We start from the raw sequence: 16647 nt of genomic DNA on the forward strand, positions 1-16647 counted from the left end.
AAGTGTCAAGACCATTGACATCCCCCAGTTCCTCTCTCCAGTTCTGCTCAGTATCTGGCTGGTCAGTTAAAGAGTCACCTCATCTCTCCCAGTCCTCCTCATCATCCTATGGGTGATACTGTTGATGGAAAGGGACCTAAGGAGTGAACAGGGGCATGAAAACGCCACCCGGCGCCGGAGCTGGCGTTGGACGACTGCATCTTGCAGATGGCAGGCACTCTCCAATCAGGATTAGGGATTGTGCCCATTCCCTCACGTGTGGTGAGCACACAACGGGTGTAGTCACCCTAAGGTCAGTAGCTGTTATGATTTGGTCTGAGTGGTAACTAAAAAGTAAATTTTTGGTTTGCTTAGAACTCTGGCACCGTTCCACAAAGCTGTGTTAAACTTTCCCATCAAATAGCAAAGCTGACATTTCAGCAGATTAAGTTTCAGGCAGCTACATCAAGGAGGGGTGGATGTGGGATTTGGACAGAAAAATAAATGAGACTTAAATAAGTGATTGAACTCCCATGGGAACATTTGGTCTACACTATAGAAAAAAGCAATGAACAGAATTAACCAAATGTGGCATGATACAATAACTGTACCTAATCGTGTCCATTAGGATAGGCATTAGGCTTTAGTTTAGTGGAAGTGGCTTAAACCACCAAGCTCTGTGATACAACTGAAATTTGGGTCAGAAGGTTCTTGTTGTGTCACCGTGCAATTTGTCTCAGGAACTTTAGACCCAAAAAGGGTTTTTCCCAGGCAGTCAAAACTAGTTCTAACAGCCCTTTGCTGAAAGGTACCAGCATCTCTGACACCACAAAGAAAAATAAGATTTCAGCCAGAAATATGGACTTTGCCTCAGAGCCTTAGATAATTTCAAGGCCTCTGCAGCTTTAAGAACCACAAAGGTGATAAAAAACGGAATTCTTTTGAAAGAGGCCAATTGGGGTATTTGATACCCACGTCTAGAGAAGTATTGAGGACACAACCATTTGCAAGTCCAGGACAATGACAGAATCAGTACTGTAAGGGAGAGAAAGTATCCTAGTCATTATCTTTCATGCAGCTAAAGTGTCTGAAATAGGTAAACCATCAGAATACACTCCAAAAGGTTTGTCTATTCAAGGCTCTGGATGCTAGGAAAGTGCTCTATAGGGTTCATCAAAAAACAGGCATCATTCTCATCTTTAGTACACCCAGATAATGTTTGATGACTTTGACTCTGGAACCAGCATTCAGGTTGGACCTAAGGACGGCACCATAAACAATGAAATAATAATACCAGCATTTGTAAAGCACACAGCTACCGCTGAAGAGGTATCCCGGCACTGGGGGCCGTCGGGAAGATTAAGCGAGCTATTGCCCAGAGTCACATAGTGCTGGGCTAATCTGCTGCCGGCGCTGGGGATCAAACCATGAACCCTGTGATCCAGACTCAGGCACCCTGACCGCTGCACCAAACCTCTTCCACTGGAGAAGGTATGGGGTGTTCAGTGCTTTGGACAGTATTTTTGTCTTTGGAAGCAATGCCAAGAACAGAGCCTGGGGGGCACAACCCTCAGAATTGTCAAAGCAGATGAATGGGCCAACCTTTGGCAGGTGGTTCGGAGGTTAGTAGGGGGGCCCTTCGTGGGATCAGCAGATGCAGCTCAGAATTCCAACCTCATATTCTTAAATAGCAGAACTAGCAGGAAGAGACCAGCGTTGGCGATGGAGGCTGAGTTCCCAAACCATCGCAGAAGCATGACAATTTCTTCGCGAAAGACGTCTTTCTCCCCTTCCTATAATACTACTGTGGGCCTCACATTCTCTGAAGGCCCTCGGATGCATTGAGGAGGAGTTGCATGCCAATGAATGGGGATCAGAGCCAAGATATCACATGCAAATGCCATGAGGATCTGACAAAGACATCTTTTTTTTTTTTGTGTGAAAACCTTTATTGAACATTCTCAACCAGATACAAACACGGGCCTACAACCCCCAGGGCTGGCCGCTAAGCAATTGCAACACAGTACTACAGTGAAAACTTCAGACCCAGCCTCCCGGGGGCATAATCGTTACTCCCACAGTACTTACTGGTTGGAAGACCTACCAAATTGGAATCAGGATACAAAAGGTTTAATTTTAAAATATAAGATAGAAGGATCAGGTGCCATACAATATCTCAAGCTACAAAGTGGGGGCGAGCGAAATAGCAATGTGTCCATAGGTAATCCATTTTCATGTAAAGCAGTGGCGTTTAAGCAAACGACACCCAGGATAAACAAGCATACTATTACGATTCGCGCCAGCAGTTATGCCCGCCCCTTGGCCCTGAAACATCGCGAGAGTTGAGGCACAGATGTGAAACAGAGATGGACCTAACAAGGAACCCACTACACTGACCCGGAAAAGGAGAAAAGAAAAGGCCTAGGAAAGATAGGAAAAGAAAAAAGGCCATAGAAACAAAGAAAAACATAAAACCCATCCCCCACCCCCCCCCACCCTGCACCACTGCAGATGACTACGGCCTACTCCCCTAGCAGCGTGCCTGTCGCCCAAAAACCGAAACCCGAAATATAGAAGAAGCAGAGAAAAAAGGAGAAGAAAGTAAACCCCACCCGAAGAGGGGAAATGGAGGAGGGCTTTATACAACGCACTCCCGGTCTCCCACCCCCGACCTAACCAACCCCGCCCCGGACTCCGTTAAGTCAAAACAATCCCGTTAACCATGATACCGCAGTACACCACCCAGAAAACAGTCTCAGCCTTGGCCCCGTCGATGAAATTTGCTAAGTCCGTAAGGGGAAGAAAGCCCCGTCCTCAAAATGTCGAATAGTACACAGAAATTAGTAGAGCAGGGGTCCACAGATGAAAAAAGGACTGCAGGTCCCAAGGTAGTCGGCTGGTACCAACGATGCCCCTCCCTGTCTCCGAAGCCAGTCTTCATCCCATCCGCCATCTTGAGAGACCGACTGGGGAGGGGGGTCGTCACAGTCCAAAACAGTTCACAGTCCCAATTAAAAGGAACCGAAGTGGGGGCAGCATTCAAGTGTTCCAACAGTTGCAAAACCGGGGATACCAACGGATTATTTGAATCACAAAGCACAGTATTTTTGGGTAGTTCCACTGCGATGGGGGCAAATACAGCTTCCAGCGCCGGGGCTAAGTACGCCACCGGGGCGTCAATCGAAAAGCGAGCTGGCCGCCGGGTCTCGGGCGTCAAGTCAGGATCCGGTCTCAATCCTTTGATTCCATCCGCCGCCAACCACAGGCTGCAGGTCTGAGCTTTAACCGTCTCCTGAAGTGTCACAAGGGCCTCTAGTACCGTCCGCAATGACGGGCCACTCTGAGCCTGCTCCGTCAGCCTCCATTTTCCTTCGGGCATGGTGATCCCCACGGAGAGGCGCCTTCTCTCGGGCACGATTTAGGCGGAGCGGGTATTAGCCATGAGGGATAAACTGTTAGCGTGCAGTAGCGCGTAGCGAGATTCCAACGCAAGGGGCACCGGCGGTATGAATGCCGGACCCCCGGACCGGGACCCCCGCAACCCAGCACCGTGCGTCTTCGTCACCTCACCTCCTATAGAGCAGCAGGCAGCAGACGGTAGCAAAGCAATTCCGAAATTTCGAATGTTCCAGAGACCGGACCCAACCGCTTCCAGCAGTCCGTTGTTTTTCAACTCGGACCCGGCAAGGCCAGCACTCGAGACCCCGGCTTCTCGGCTAGGTTAGGCCTCAAATCAATACTCAATGTTACTTTGCTTCACGATGTCGGAGAAACTCCGGGAGCACCTCATTGAAGTGCAAAACAGGTCACACACACGGATCCGGGGCAGGAAATCAGGATAGATGGCAGGATATTAGAGCGTAGGACGGAGGTCAGCGGAGCCGGGAGACTATGCGGCCATCTTGGTTAGTGTCGTGGCTCCTCACCACAAAGACATCTTTTTATGGCATCTACTAAACTAAAGGAATGAAACATCTGACCTAGTGGCTGTTGAATGTGGAGTAATGTCATCAGTGAAGCACCAAGAGTGCCCTGGACCCACCTCACTGAGGCACAGAAAAAGTGGAGCGGACAACAGCACACAATTATGCCCCTTATATGTGCCAGAGTTGTCACATCCTGGGAAGGAGGAGCATGTATTAAGAAGCATTGTGCAACCTGGTGGCACTGAAGAGCTAATGCAGGGGAGAACGTTTCTGGATCCAATGTGGCCTACTGAAGCATGCACAAAAGGTGTGGAATCTGCAGGAAAAATTACCCATCAGATACAATTTTAAGAATGGGTGTTCCAATACTAAATATATATTACATCTTTACTGCTGTACATTTTGCTAACATATACAAAGACATATAACATTTTAAAGAAATTACTCTGGTGGAACACTGAATGCTATTGCTCGTGTCATACAATATTTGGGTCCCAAATACATATCTTCACTCCCTTAATCATGCTGCGGATGCTAAACAACACTACCTTTGGCATGACAGAACCCAAGCAGGAGTACTTCACAACTATTGACAACAGCAATAGTACCTTATCTAAAGCCCTGGCAACAGTTACTCACCATAAAATTGCCCTGTCACCACAGACTGCCCAAGGAGCTGGAGAAAACAACTCACACAAGCTAATACAGGTATCCATGGCATATTATCGAGATCCTGGTGAGGGCTTGTTCAGCCACACAAAAGGTTCAATATTGCAGGTCTGCTATAATCTCCCTGATCCTTGCTCTAGTTTATTTTACTAAGATATGGTGGAAGGAAGCTCTGCCTATTCGCCCTGGTAACTCAGTTCTGCAGGAGAAATAGCTTTAACACATCCACAAGCCCACCAACAAAAGGTGTAATGGATCTCTAAATGTAGTGACTGAGTAGAGGCTTGCTGGTGGCACCAGGAAGTGGCTCAAAGAACAAGTTACTTTATTTTGGTAATACCTTATCTGGTAGAGACTAAACCTAGCCACAGACTCCTTATCTTTTGAATTTACCTGTGTCAGACTGGATCCAGAAAAATGTTCATGAGCAGTACCCCTGCGCTGCAGTAGGTGGCTTCCATCGGCTCTGCATCCATCGTCTGCCGCGCCAGAAGTGACGTTGCTGTCGTGAAATAGGCCCCACCCAGGGGTGCGGACGGCAGTTTCTTTTTATGACTTTCCACGTCAGAATTGCGGAGCGATGAAGAACACGGATCACTGGTGTATCAAACCCTAGGGACCTCAAAGGGCTCATCCTTGCCTCTTGAAATCTGTGTGCAGAGCAGGGAGAATGCGGCTAGATATAGTCTCTACCAGATAAGGCTCTACCGAAAGTAAGTAACTTGGTTATCTGATAGAGACTTCTAGTCACAGATTCCTTACCTTTTGAATAGATACTCAAACAATACAACCCCTGAAAGAGGTTATTTAAACTAATTTCAAACGAGAAAGTCCTGCAGGACCAAACAGGTAAAGTGCCCATCCCTGTGGAACTGAATGACCAGGCAGCAGTGCTTGGCAAACGTGTACAGGCAAGTCCGCGTTGCTGGCTGACAGACGTGAAGGACCGGAGCCCCATGAGCTAACGCAGTGGTCGCAGCTTTAGCTCTGGTGGAATGAGCTTGCAAGCCTTCAGGAGGTTGCTTCTTGGACAGTGCATAGCAGATTTTGATGCAGAGCACTACCCATCTAGAAATGGCCTGCTTCTGCACCACCCAAACTTTTTTTGCACCAACATACCCCATGAAGAGTTGTTCGTCCACCCGGAACTCTCGTGAGCTGTCAAGGTAGAACGGCAACACTCTTTTTTGGGTCTTGACAGTGGAGTCGCACCTCTTCTGTAGAGTGATGTGGAGGAGCATAAAAGGAAGGCACAGTGATAGATTGTCCTATGTGAAAAGTGGTGACCACGTTTGGAGGGCCTATTGCGAAGCACCACTTTATCAAGATAGACTGAGTGGTAAGGTGGCTTAGATAATAAGGCCTGCAGCTCACTCACTCTACGGGCAGATGTAATGGCCATAAGGAAGGCTATTTTCAGTGTGAGAAGCCTGAGGGGACAATTGTGTAAAGGCTTGAAAGGACCGCACATCAAATAGGTTAAAGCCAAATTGAGGTACCACTGAAGCATAATGAATGGTGTAGTAGGAACGAGATGATTTAGACCTCTGAGGTAGGTATTCAACAGCGCTCAGAGCAATGCCCTCCTTAACTAGAGAAAGAATGAAAAGCAGAATTTCAGAAAAAAGGGCAGAAAGGGGATCAAAGGATTTTTCAGCACATCATGGCACAATTCTTTTCCAACTGCAGGCATACATCGTCTTGGTGAAAGTACACCTGGCTGCCAAGATCACATTATAGACTTCGGGAGGAAGGTAAAAAGCTGTCAACTGTTGCTGCTCAATCTCCATGCAAGAAGGCGAAGAGTGGGAAGGTTCAGGTGGAGAACCCTCCCCTGCTGCAAAAGAAGATCTTCTTGAAGGGGTAGCATGTTCAGTGGATCAATGGCCATGCTCAGTATCTTGGTATACCAGACTCTCTGTGCCCATTCTGGAGCCACAAGGATGAATTGGCCCCGTCGTTCTTGATCTTCTTGAGAACTCTGGGTAGGAGTGGCATGGGCAGAAAGACATACATGAGGCCTGAGCGCCACTCGAGACGAAAAGCGTCTGCGAGTGAGTTCCACCTTGGAAACTCCAGTGTGCAAAGCTGCTGACACTGTGCGTTCTTGGAAGAGGCAAACAGATCCAACCAAGGTTCTCCTCACTGCTAAAAGAGACCTTGCGCCACCTCCGGGTGGAGATGTCATTTGTGAGCCATTAGGCATCTTCAGCTGAGTTTGTCCACTCTGCTAATTCAAAGAACCTGCCAGGTGCTGAAAGACCAGGGATATGCCCTGCTATCCTAGCCATGTCCAGAGATGCAGGGTCTCTTAACAAATGGTCCCCAACCCCACCCCTCCCTGTTTTCTGAAGTACTATATGGCAGAGGTGTTCTCTGTGAACACTTATACCAGTCATTCTCTGATTGAGGGCAGAAATACTTCAAATGCCAATCAGATTACACAGAGCAACAGCAGATTGATGTGGAGTCTGCATTCCGCCTGAGACAAGTATCCTCTGATCTCCACCTCTAACAGATGTCTGCTCAATCACAGGAGTGACGCATCTGTCACTTCTATGAGATCTAGTTGGGGAAGGAAGAGGGGTCTGCTTCTGACCCAATCACAGTCCGTTAGCCACCACTGCAGATTGTTCGCAGTTTGCTCCGATATCTGGACCAGGTCGGAGAGATTCCCCTGATGCTGCACCCACTGGAACGTCAGGTCTCACCGCAGAGCCTGCATATACTATCTGGCATCTGTCACAAGCAGTATGCAGTAGGCCATGAGGCCCATCAGCGTCAGAGACAGTTTAACAGAAACCCAAGATAGAGAATGAAATATTGTATCATAGCCTTAATATCCTGGACTTATCGCTCTGGAGGATAAGCCATAGTACAGAACAGCTCAGATGAAAGTGGGTGTCTGAGAGGGAGTCAAGAGTGACTTTGGCACGATGATATCAGCACGTTGACAGTCAGCTCCAGCGAGTGAAGAAGGTTCGGGGTACACTGGAGGTGGAAGACGACAGTCTGGGGTGAGCCTGCATTCAGAAGCCAGTGATCCAGTTAGGGGAAAACTGGCACCCTTGACCTCCGCAGATGAGCTGCAACCACCACCATTCCATTGGTGAACACCCAAGGGGCGCTGTTAAGGCCATAAGGACAATTGGTGAACTGAAAGTGCTCATGGCCTACCATAAACCGTAGATGTCGCTAGTGGGCAGGCAAGACGGGAATATGAAAATAAGTAAATGCAAATCCAACACTAACATTCAGTTTCCTGTGGCCAGGGTAGAGAAGACCTGAGCTAATGTGAGCATTTTGAACTTCTCCTTTTTGAGGAAGAGATTGAGAGTTCAGCGATCGAGGATGGGCCGAAGGCCCTAGTCCTTTTTGGGAACCAGAAAGTAGCAGGAATAACAACCAAAGCCTACTTTTGACACTGGATCCCTCCCTACCTATGGCTCCCTTTGCCAAGAGTGCTGTGACTTCCTTGCGGAAAACAGACAGATAATCCTCAGTCAGCTGATCGTGAGATGGTGGCATGGTGGAAAGGGTAGTCTCAAAGGGGAAGGAGTAGCCCCTTCGGACAAACTGCAAAACCCACCTGTCTGATGTTATGTACTGCCAGAGAGGCAGATGATGGTGAATCCTGTCACCAACTGGGTGCCTATGATGGTAAAGGGGTAGACTAGGAGGGTTTGGATACGGCTGCAGTAGGGGAGGGTGGGGGACTGGCCAGACCTCTGGTCACCTCACCCACGAGGTTTGTGGGTACCATGCCTTCAGCCACATGGAGCCTAGGGAGCATCCACAGCACGGTGGCTGAGCAGGAATTGGTACAGCTGGAAGGGCCTTCAATAGCCACGAAAGGAGTAAAAGTAGATTGAGGTGGATTTGGGGTAGCATAGAAGACTAAGGACCTGGCCATAGCACAAGGATCCTTAAAGCACTCAAGCGGCGAATCTTTGTCTCTGAAGAGACGGGAGTCATCGAAGGGCATGCCCATACCGGAAGGTTGAACATCCCCAAAAAGCTAGTCCTCCTCAGCCAGGCGTGGCACCTAAGGTCCCCTGTTGTGGAAACTGCTCTGCCTAGTGGGTAAGTTGTTTCAAGTCTTCATCGAATAGTGACATTTGCCAAATCTCTCCTTTTTGGTGACAACTTGTGAAAGTACAGCCTGGATCTTCTCTGGGACCTGTAGCAGCAGTGTGGGAATAACAGTTTAAAAGTCATGCAGTATTCACAGACCAGGCTGGCGGGAGAAAACTTCTTCTTCCCAAGTGAGTCAAGCCTCTTGGATTCCCTATCCAGGCGAGCGGTAGGGAAAGTGCCTTGGGCGGTGGAGACGTGGACCACCAAGCTCTCAGGGGTAGGGGGTTGAGTGAGGAAGTATGGGTCCTCAGGTACCTCACAGGATGTCAGTGAGGGTGTCATTGAATGGGAGTAAAGGGTCTGACGTGGAGATTCCTGGCTGCAGCACCTCTATCAAGAAATTAGTCTTGACTGGCACTGCGGGTAGCTGAAGGTCAGGGACCATAGCCGCCCTTCACACCACCATCATAGAACACTTTCAGTTGGGAGGGGGTCACTTTGGCCTTCCAAAATTCGCTAATGAGCGGAGTCAGCCCAGGCATAGGTTGCGGAAAATGAGGCCTAGAACGCCACAGCTCCCTTGTCTTGTCAGCCAACGGACCAGGAGAAAACGAAGAGGGCTTCTACTTCTTGCTCTTCTTTTTGTGCCTCCTACCGGAGTATCCTGAAGACTTCAAATGGGATGAGGAGGACTTTTGGGTCCGGAAACTGTGCTTGGACCGTCCCCTCTACCGGGATCTCGACTTCTGCGGAGTCAAATGCTGGGCCGTTAGCAGCTTCAGGGACCACTCCCTCAAAGCCTTTGGGGCTACGGCCCAGCAATCAGAGCACGACTAGGCTTTCTGGTCGTGCTCTAGACACCAAAAAACAGAAGGTGCGGTTCTGTCACCAACATCGGTTAGAAACAGGAGCCACAGGGCTTAAAAATGACTAGGGGTAGCTCTTCTCTCGATCAGTGTTGGCTGGCGTGGAAATAAAACCTGACATCAGCACGCATGTATGGTGCCTGTATAGGTACTGGGACATCACTTCTGGCACTGATGACAGACGCAGAGCCGATGGATGCCACCTACCGGTGCGCAGGGGTACTGCTCACAAAAAATCTTCCGGATCCAGACGGACGGCTGGGAAAATTCAAAAGGTAAGGAATCTGTAGCTAGAAGTCTCTATCAGATGGAAAAGTTAATTATGGTTGGTTTCCATCTTTTAAGTGGATACTGTATCTACCTGCAGATTCTCTGCCTATGAATATCCCCAAGAGCCAGAGTAGATTCAGAAACTTTTCTTAGCTCTCCTATACCATTAGGGAATACTGGCTCCACCAATGCACAGGAAATAGAAAAGATGTGATGTCACTGGAGCCATATAGTGGCCACCCTGGGGCACTGACATCAGCTCCCCATACATTTTCTCACATACTTTGGGGCAGAGACGAGGGAATGACAGATCATTTGTGGAGGTGAAGTGTAACAGCTAGGTGAGAACCTTTTTAAAATGGCGGCCTATGACCATCTTTCAGAATAAAAAGGTGGGGTGGATCAATAAAGAATATGCAGGTAGAGTTACTAAAGGAATGTAACTTTTTTTTCTAAAAGATAAGTCTATCTGTAGATTCCAAAGCAGACCACCCACCTCCCGAAGGAATGGTCAAGAAAGAAACCCTGGAGCGCTAAATGTGCAAAATTGCCATCTCTTCTCTCTACTAAATCCAAGCAATAATTCTTAGCAAAATTGTTAAGAGATGCCCATGTCGCTGCACAACAAATCTCAGCCACTGGGATTCTTCTGGCCAGCGGCAACAAGGAACAATTTGCTTTAGTGGACTAGGCGCAGATTTCTCAGGGTGGGGTACTTACTTGACAAGGGCATAGATAGTCTAGATGAGGAGAATAACCCAATGAGATAAAATTCTCTTCTAGACTGCTTCGCACTTTTTGTTTCCTACATACCCCTCGAACAGAACTCATTTCCTTCCTACAGTCAGTGTAGCACTTACAACCATCCAAGCGTCCAGCTGGTATAAAGGCTCTTCTTTAGTGGGATGTGACAGAGGGAAAAGGGAGGAATGGTAATGGACTGCCCCAGATAAAAAGGGCTCACCACATTATGAAGGAAAGTCACTTTAGTCCTTAGGACCTGCTTGTCCTGGTAGAAGCACATGAAAGAACGGCTAACGAACATTACCTGCAGCTCAGGAATGCCTTTCATCAGAGCAAAGGCCAAAAGAAAAACTGTTTTAAAAGTAAGAAGACATAACTGGTGACTGTAAAGAGACTCAAATAGAGCTACCTTCAAAAATGAAAAAGCAAGGTTGAAATCCTGTTGGGGCATGACAAATAGTGTAAGTGGAAACTTGTTTGGTAAGTCCCTTCAAGACACAGATCACGATCATGGACTTAAATAAGAACAATGAACAAACTAAAGCAGCCAGGGAACCCAATGCCGCACTACTTGAATTAATCACTGTAACAATACTCCCACGTTGCCCACCTCTAATGGCCAGCAGCTTATTGACCATACATCCAACAATTTTTTGCACCTAAAAAGAGAGGCAGCACACAAAACTGAGTACAGAGTAACAGTTCGCCACACAATTGTAAGGCGCAAAAAGCAATATTCCATTAAAAATAATGACGTTGAATCCTCTACTGTGGTCATACCAAAGTAGAGGATTATGGGATGCAACTTCGTTTATGCTGTACATGGTGCTTGCAAGAATTAACTGTGGGCGGTGGTACAGTGTATTGTTGGACTCTAAGATGACTAAGACTAGCATAATGGAACGTTTTAAGTAAAGCATACCTATAGGCGGCAATAGTTAATAGCAGTTATTTTTCTTGGAATATTGGTTTTTGCCCCTTATGAGTGTGTGGAGAACTAGCAGATTATTATCTTCCCTGAGGAAGCCTTTGTAAAGTGAAAGGTGTTGGCTGCATGTTCGTAGTGTGGTTCACTAAACTACATAAAGAAGAAAATACTAGCACTTTGACAAGGACCTATGAGTTGTGATTTATGGTAACTGTTACTCCATAATGAGTTGTGTTCATTGCCTCTCTTTTTGTGCATAACATACTTGAATAAGAATAGCTGATGTAGAAGGCAGATAAACACTGACTGACAGGGTAGCAATTTGTCTCTTGACGGTGCCCACTGCGCAACCTTACTAGGGTACTGACAGAGCAAAACATGGTTTCATGTGTGCTTTCAAAGACTCTAAGTTCTATTCTGCAAAACATGCAACAAACGTATTGCACCTTCCAGAGTGGATTGATTTTGGGACGATTTAATGAGATGACAATTTCGGACATGAAGATGTAGGATTAGGAGATCGGGATGCAGAACCTCTCCTTCTGACTGACTCCAACGTTCAAGGAGTGGAGGACACAGGTAATGTCTCATAGGTCTCCAGTATAAAGGGATCAATATTACCTCATCCCCCAGTCCCCAATACAGAGGTAGTATCCCAGGGACCCCATCCACCGGAAAGCTGGTGATTCCTGCCCAGGACAGTCCAGGCATACCCTGTTCTACACCCCCTGGGAAGAGAACACAACCTTGTTCCCGCTCGGGAGGGAGCAGTGAAAAATGGTGTTCCCACACGGGTGGTGGCAAAGTCATTGACCCGGCTCCCGCCAGCACACAGTAGGTGCTGGCTGGGGAGCCGGCTGAGGACGTAGGGCCTAACAAAAGCTGGCTTAAGATGTGGCTGGCTCCTGCCAGGGGAGCCGTGGGGCTCTCCCTGAAGTACTTAACAAAAATTAAGATGTGGGTGTCCCAGGTGGGCATTTCTTATTACTGCTCCAGTATGAAGCGCCCCGTAATGCCTTGCCAAGGCTTGTTTAGATTCTTTGAGAAAGGTGACCCAGTTTAGCCACTCTTTAAAATTTGCTTTGGAGGTGTCCTTCCATTTGGTTAGTAGTGTTTTGACTGCCGTGGTGAGGAGGAAATCCAGCAGATTCCTGTCGTTTGTGGCTAAGTCCGGTGTACCTTGCACTGTGATAGTTGTGGCAAGTGTTTGTTTTAAGCTGCATTCTAGGGTTTTGTTTATGAAGTCGAGCACCTTATTGCAGACGTTTTTGACCTTAGTGCAGTGAAAGATTAGGTGTGCTAGATCTCCCGTTTCCAAACCGCAGTTCCAATAGGAATCGCTATCTCTTAGGTCCATCGAAGCGAGGCAGGCTGGTGCCCAATGTGCCTGGTGGAGTAACCAGAATTTGGTTTGTGCCAGCACTGGGGATATCATATTTGTAGATGGGGAGGCCCAAAGGGTTTCTAGCTCCTTTTCTGTAAGTTGGGAGCCAATTTGGATTTCCAAGTAGTTGGTATTTTTGGCGTTGAGCTTGGTGGATAAAGGGCGGAGGAGTTTGTATAGGCGTGAGATTTGATGGCCTGCCTTGTTAATGGTTTTAATGTATTGAAAGATTGATGGTCTGTGTTTGGCTAGTTTTGACTTCGTTAGGGCTGTTTTGATTGCCTGGAAATTATATAGCTCTATATCAGGGAGGTCATGTTTTGTTTTCAGGTTGTTGAATGTGTACGGTTTTCCATCAGTCTCGATTTGAACTGGAAATGCAATTCCTATTCTCCACCATGACTCTATGTTGAGTGTCTTTCCCTTGTATTTGATCTTGGGGTTTACCCAGCGTGTTTCCCTGTATGGGTCCTTTATTGATCTTAAAGATCGGGTTGTTCCCAAGTGCTTGTTTGTTGAAAGTGAGGAGTGTTAGTGGGCTTGTGTCATTTAGGATGACCTCCTCCAGGGTGAGCCATGTCGGCGTGTATTGCTGTTTCAGGTATACTCACTGCATCCCCTGTCTGGCATGAAGGGTAGTTGGAATGTTCTCAGGTCAGCCACGTTAAGGGCCCCTAGTTTCTTCTCTAGTCTCAGTTTTCAGAAACCTATTCTGGGTTTCTAATCCCTCCAAATAAATTTGTTTAGCATTTTGTCTATTTTCCTGTGAAAGTCGTCTGTGAGAGCCAACGGAAGCATGCTTGCCAGATAATTAGCTATGGGCGTGATCATCATCTTGACAGTGTCGATTCTGCCCCACCAAGTAATGAATCTGGTTGACCAGATTTCCAGTAATACCGTAATCTTTTCTAGAGTTGTTTTTCATTTTTTTTCTAGGGTGCTTCTTAGGGTTCTCCCAAATTGGATACCCAGGTATTTGACATATCCCGGTTGCCAAGACAGCCCCGAGGTCCCCACTACCTCTCTGGTTGTGTGTAAGTTGAAGGGCATGCATTCTGATTTGTCCCTATTGAGTTTGTACCCTGAGTGTTTGGCGTATATTTCAATTGTTTGCATGAGTGCTGGTATGGACTGGTCTGGTTTCTCCGTTAGTATGAGTAAGTCATTTGGGTAGGCCGAACGTTTGACTGTGGTGTTGTTGATCGTTATACCCGCTATATCCCTGCCCTCCAGAATGTCTCTAATCAATGGTGCGAGTGCTAATAGGAACAGTAGTGGGGATAGCGGGCAGCCCTATCTTGTCCCTCTTTCCAGGTTGAATTGGGCTGAGGTACTACCGTTAATAGCTATCTGTGCTTTAGGGTTTTTGGACAGTGCCATGACTTTCTTTGTGTATCCTTCGCCTAGGTTGTATGTCTGCATGCATTTCTCTAGGAAGTGCCAGGATACTCTGTCGAAGGCCTTTTCTACGTCTAGCGTGATTGCTACCGCTGAGTCGAGTGATTTTGAGGAGTGCTCTATGACCTGGCAGAGGAGTCTTGAGTTGTTATGAGACATTAGTGATTTCATATAGCCTACTTGAGTATTTCCGATGAGTTGTGGTAGGATTTTGTTTAGTCTTGTGGCTAGCACTTTGGCATATAACTTGCAGTCTAGGTTTATTACCTAGATGGGGTGGTAGATTTTGGGCCATTGTGGATCTTTGCCTTCTTTGGGTATGACAATTATGTTAGCTTGAGACATGGTTTCCCTTACTACCCGCACCTTGGCACAGTGGTTAAAGGTTTTAGTCAGGATTGGGAGAAGGTGTTCTTGGAACGTTTTGTAGAAGGGTGGTGTGTATCCATCTGGACCTGGAGCTTTATTGTCTTTGCTACATCTGACATATTCAGTCAGAAGACACTTCAATGGAATGTCTTCTAATTACAGCAATATTAATAGCTCGAGATGCCAATCGTTTGCAGGTAAACATGGCAAATGATTATCTTTCTGAAGTAGTCTGGGGCAGTCAGAGGCACCTAAACATTAGAGAATTTTTGCAGGGCGTTGAGGTTGACTGATAAATTAGTATTTGCGTTCTGACTGGGGACCTCTGCTTAATGATAGCCCATTCGATCAAATGAGTTGCTACACATCTTGCTTGGGGATGGGAGAGGTGTGTTATGTGAATCCCAAGTGAGATTAAGTGCTGTTATCTACCTAAACATTCGAGAATTTTTGCAGGGCGTTGAGGTTGACTGATAAATTACTATTTGCGTTCTGACTGGGGACCTCTGCTTAATGATAGCCCATTCGATCAAATGAGTTGCTACACATCTTGCTTGGGGATGGGAGAGGTGTGTTATGTGAATCCCAAGTGGGATTAAGTGCTGTTATCTACATTACATTATTTAACTTCTAATGTCACAGCTATGAATACTCCACACTGTGACTGCATGTTTGTGCACAAAGGCTAAAATGCACACGAATAGCATTGTGACAAACTAAGATACATCAAGAAAAAGAGCAAGACATAATTTTATCAAGAACTAGTTAAATGTCTAACTTTGAAAGGAAAACCACAGGTTATGTACTGACAGCACATTCTGATACGATATAAAAGCGGATGTACTCTACATAATCTTTAACACTAAATTTACAGTCAACTTCTGCAATGCTCTGAATTAGGTGGCTCTTACCTGCATTTCGTAGAGTAGCTCCAGACGGCTCAAATACTGTAACTTGCTTCCCATTCCAGACTGCAATTGCATCCTTGAGATTTGAGAAAAAACATGTCTCTAGCCATTAATTACATCATATCCAATTTATTAAATTACAATGTGCAACAATAAACTAAGCCTGCACCTTAGATTAAAAGCCATACAGGGCACACAAATCAACTAGGTTCCAAATAGAAGCGGATACACAGTACCCAAGGATGGTTTTTAGGTTTAGAGAGCAGAAGGAAACCTCAGCAAACAATCAAAATTAGAGTCTAATTAATAAACGAAAAATTTAAATAACCATATGGCAAATTAAAAAGTATATTAAACTCTGGTCCAGTATGTTTGAATATCTGGTAGACTTTTTTTTGTACAGACCAACATTACAAAACCATCAGAACTGGACATGGAGATAAATAACCCATTTAATTGAAAGCTTCAGCTTTGAGCTCAATAATGAGGATAAGGAGAGAAGTAAATCTTCAGACGACCTACAGTGAGGAATAGCTATTCAATATATTAAGTGCACCTTCACAAAGCTGATTTACAGCATGCAACAAAAAAAGTGATTCCTGGAACATACACTGTAACAGTGATGTTCTCGACCTTGGTGTGCTATTAATATTGTTGGTGTTGTTGTTACTTGACATATGTATTACACATTGCTGGGAGGTGCATAAGCTGTATCCTTCAGCCTTTTTAGATAAGCTGCTGCTGAAGCATCCAAGGTTATAAGTGGGTGTATGCATGACTTGTGAACTATGAAGGAAGAGCTTAGCATTATGTCTGGAATTACGAGTACTGCTCCGAATGTTATCACAGGGCTTCGAGTGGAAGCTCCCTTGTAAATATGGCACGTAAAAATAATATATTAAGTGATGTGGGAGGGTCAACGTTGAAGCTAGAGTGGATCTGTAGAGTGAGGGAAGGATGGATGCGCTTTACCAAATAATCATTGCCCCTCCGACAAGCCTAGTAATGGAACCATGTAAACATAAGTCAGGCCTTTGATCTAGTAAGTAGTACTACAAGGGGAGTTTACTCTGCAGACTCAATAAATGTTTGTCAGAATGTAGTTCTATCTGGACTAATAATAGTTCTA

At 46.2% G+C, this 16647-nt stretch overlaps 1 protein-coding gene across 1 annotated transcript in view; it reads right to left on the reverse strand.

Annotated features, from left to right (window-relative positions):
* Positions 1-16647, reverse strand: part of IFT140 (intraflagellar transport 140) — a 1373663-nt gene that overhangs the window by 750004 nt on the left and 607012 nt on the right. Inside the window, exon 11 of the mRNA XM_086941301.1 lies at positions 15522-15594. Coding sequence (XP_086797427.1) covers positions 15522-15594 — 73 coding nt within the window. The remainder of the gene's footprint in view (positions 1-15521; positions 15595-16647) is intronic.

Source organism: Lissotriton vulgaris, chromosome 10 (genome assembly GCF_964263255.1).
Source record: "Lissotriton vulgaris chromosome 10, aLisVul1.2, whole genome shotgun sequence".
Classification (NCBI taxonomy): domain Eukaryota; kingdom Metazoa; phylum Chordata; class Amphibia; order Caudata; family Salamandridae; genus Lissotriton; species Lissotriton vulgaris.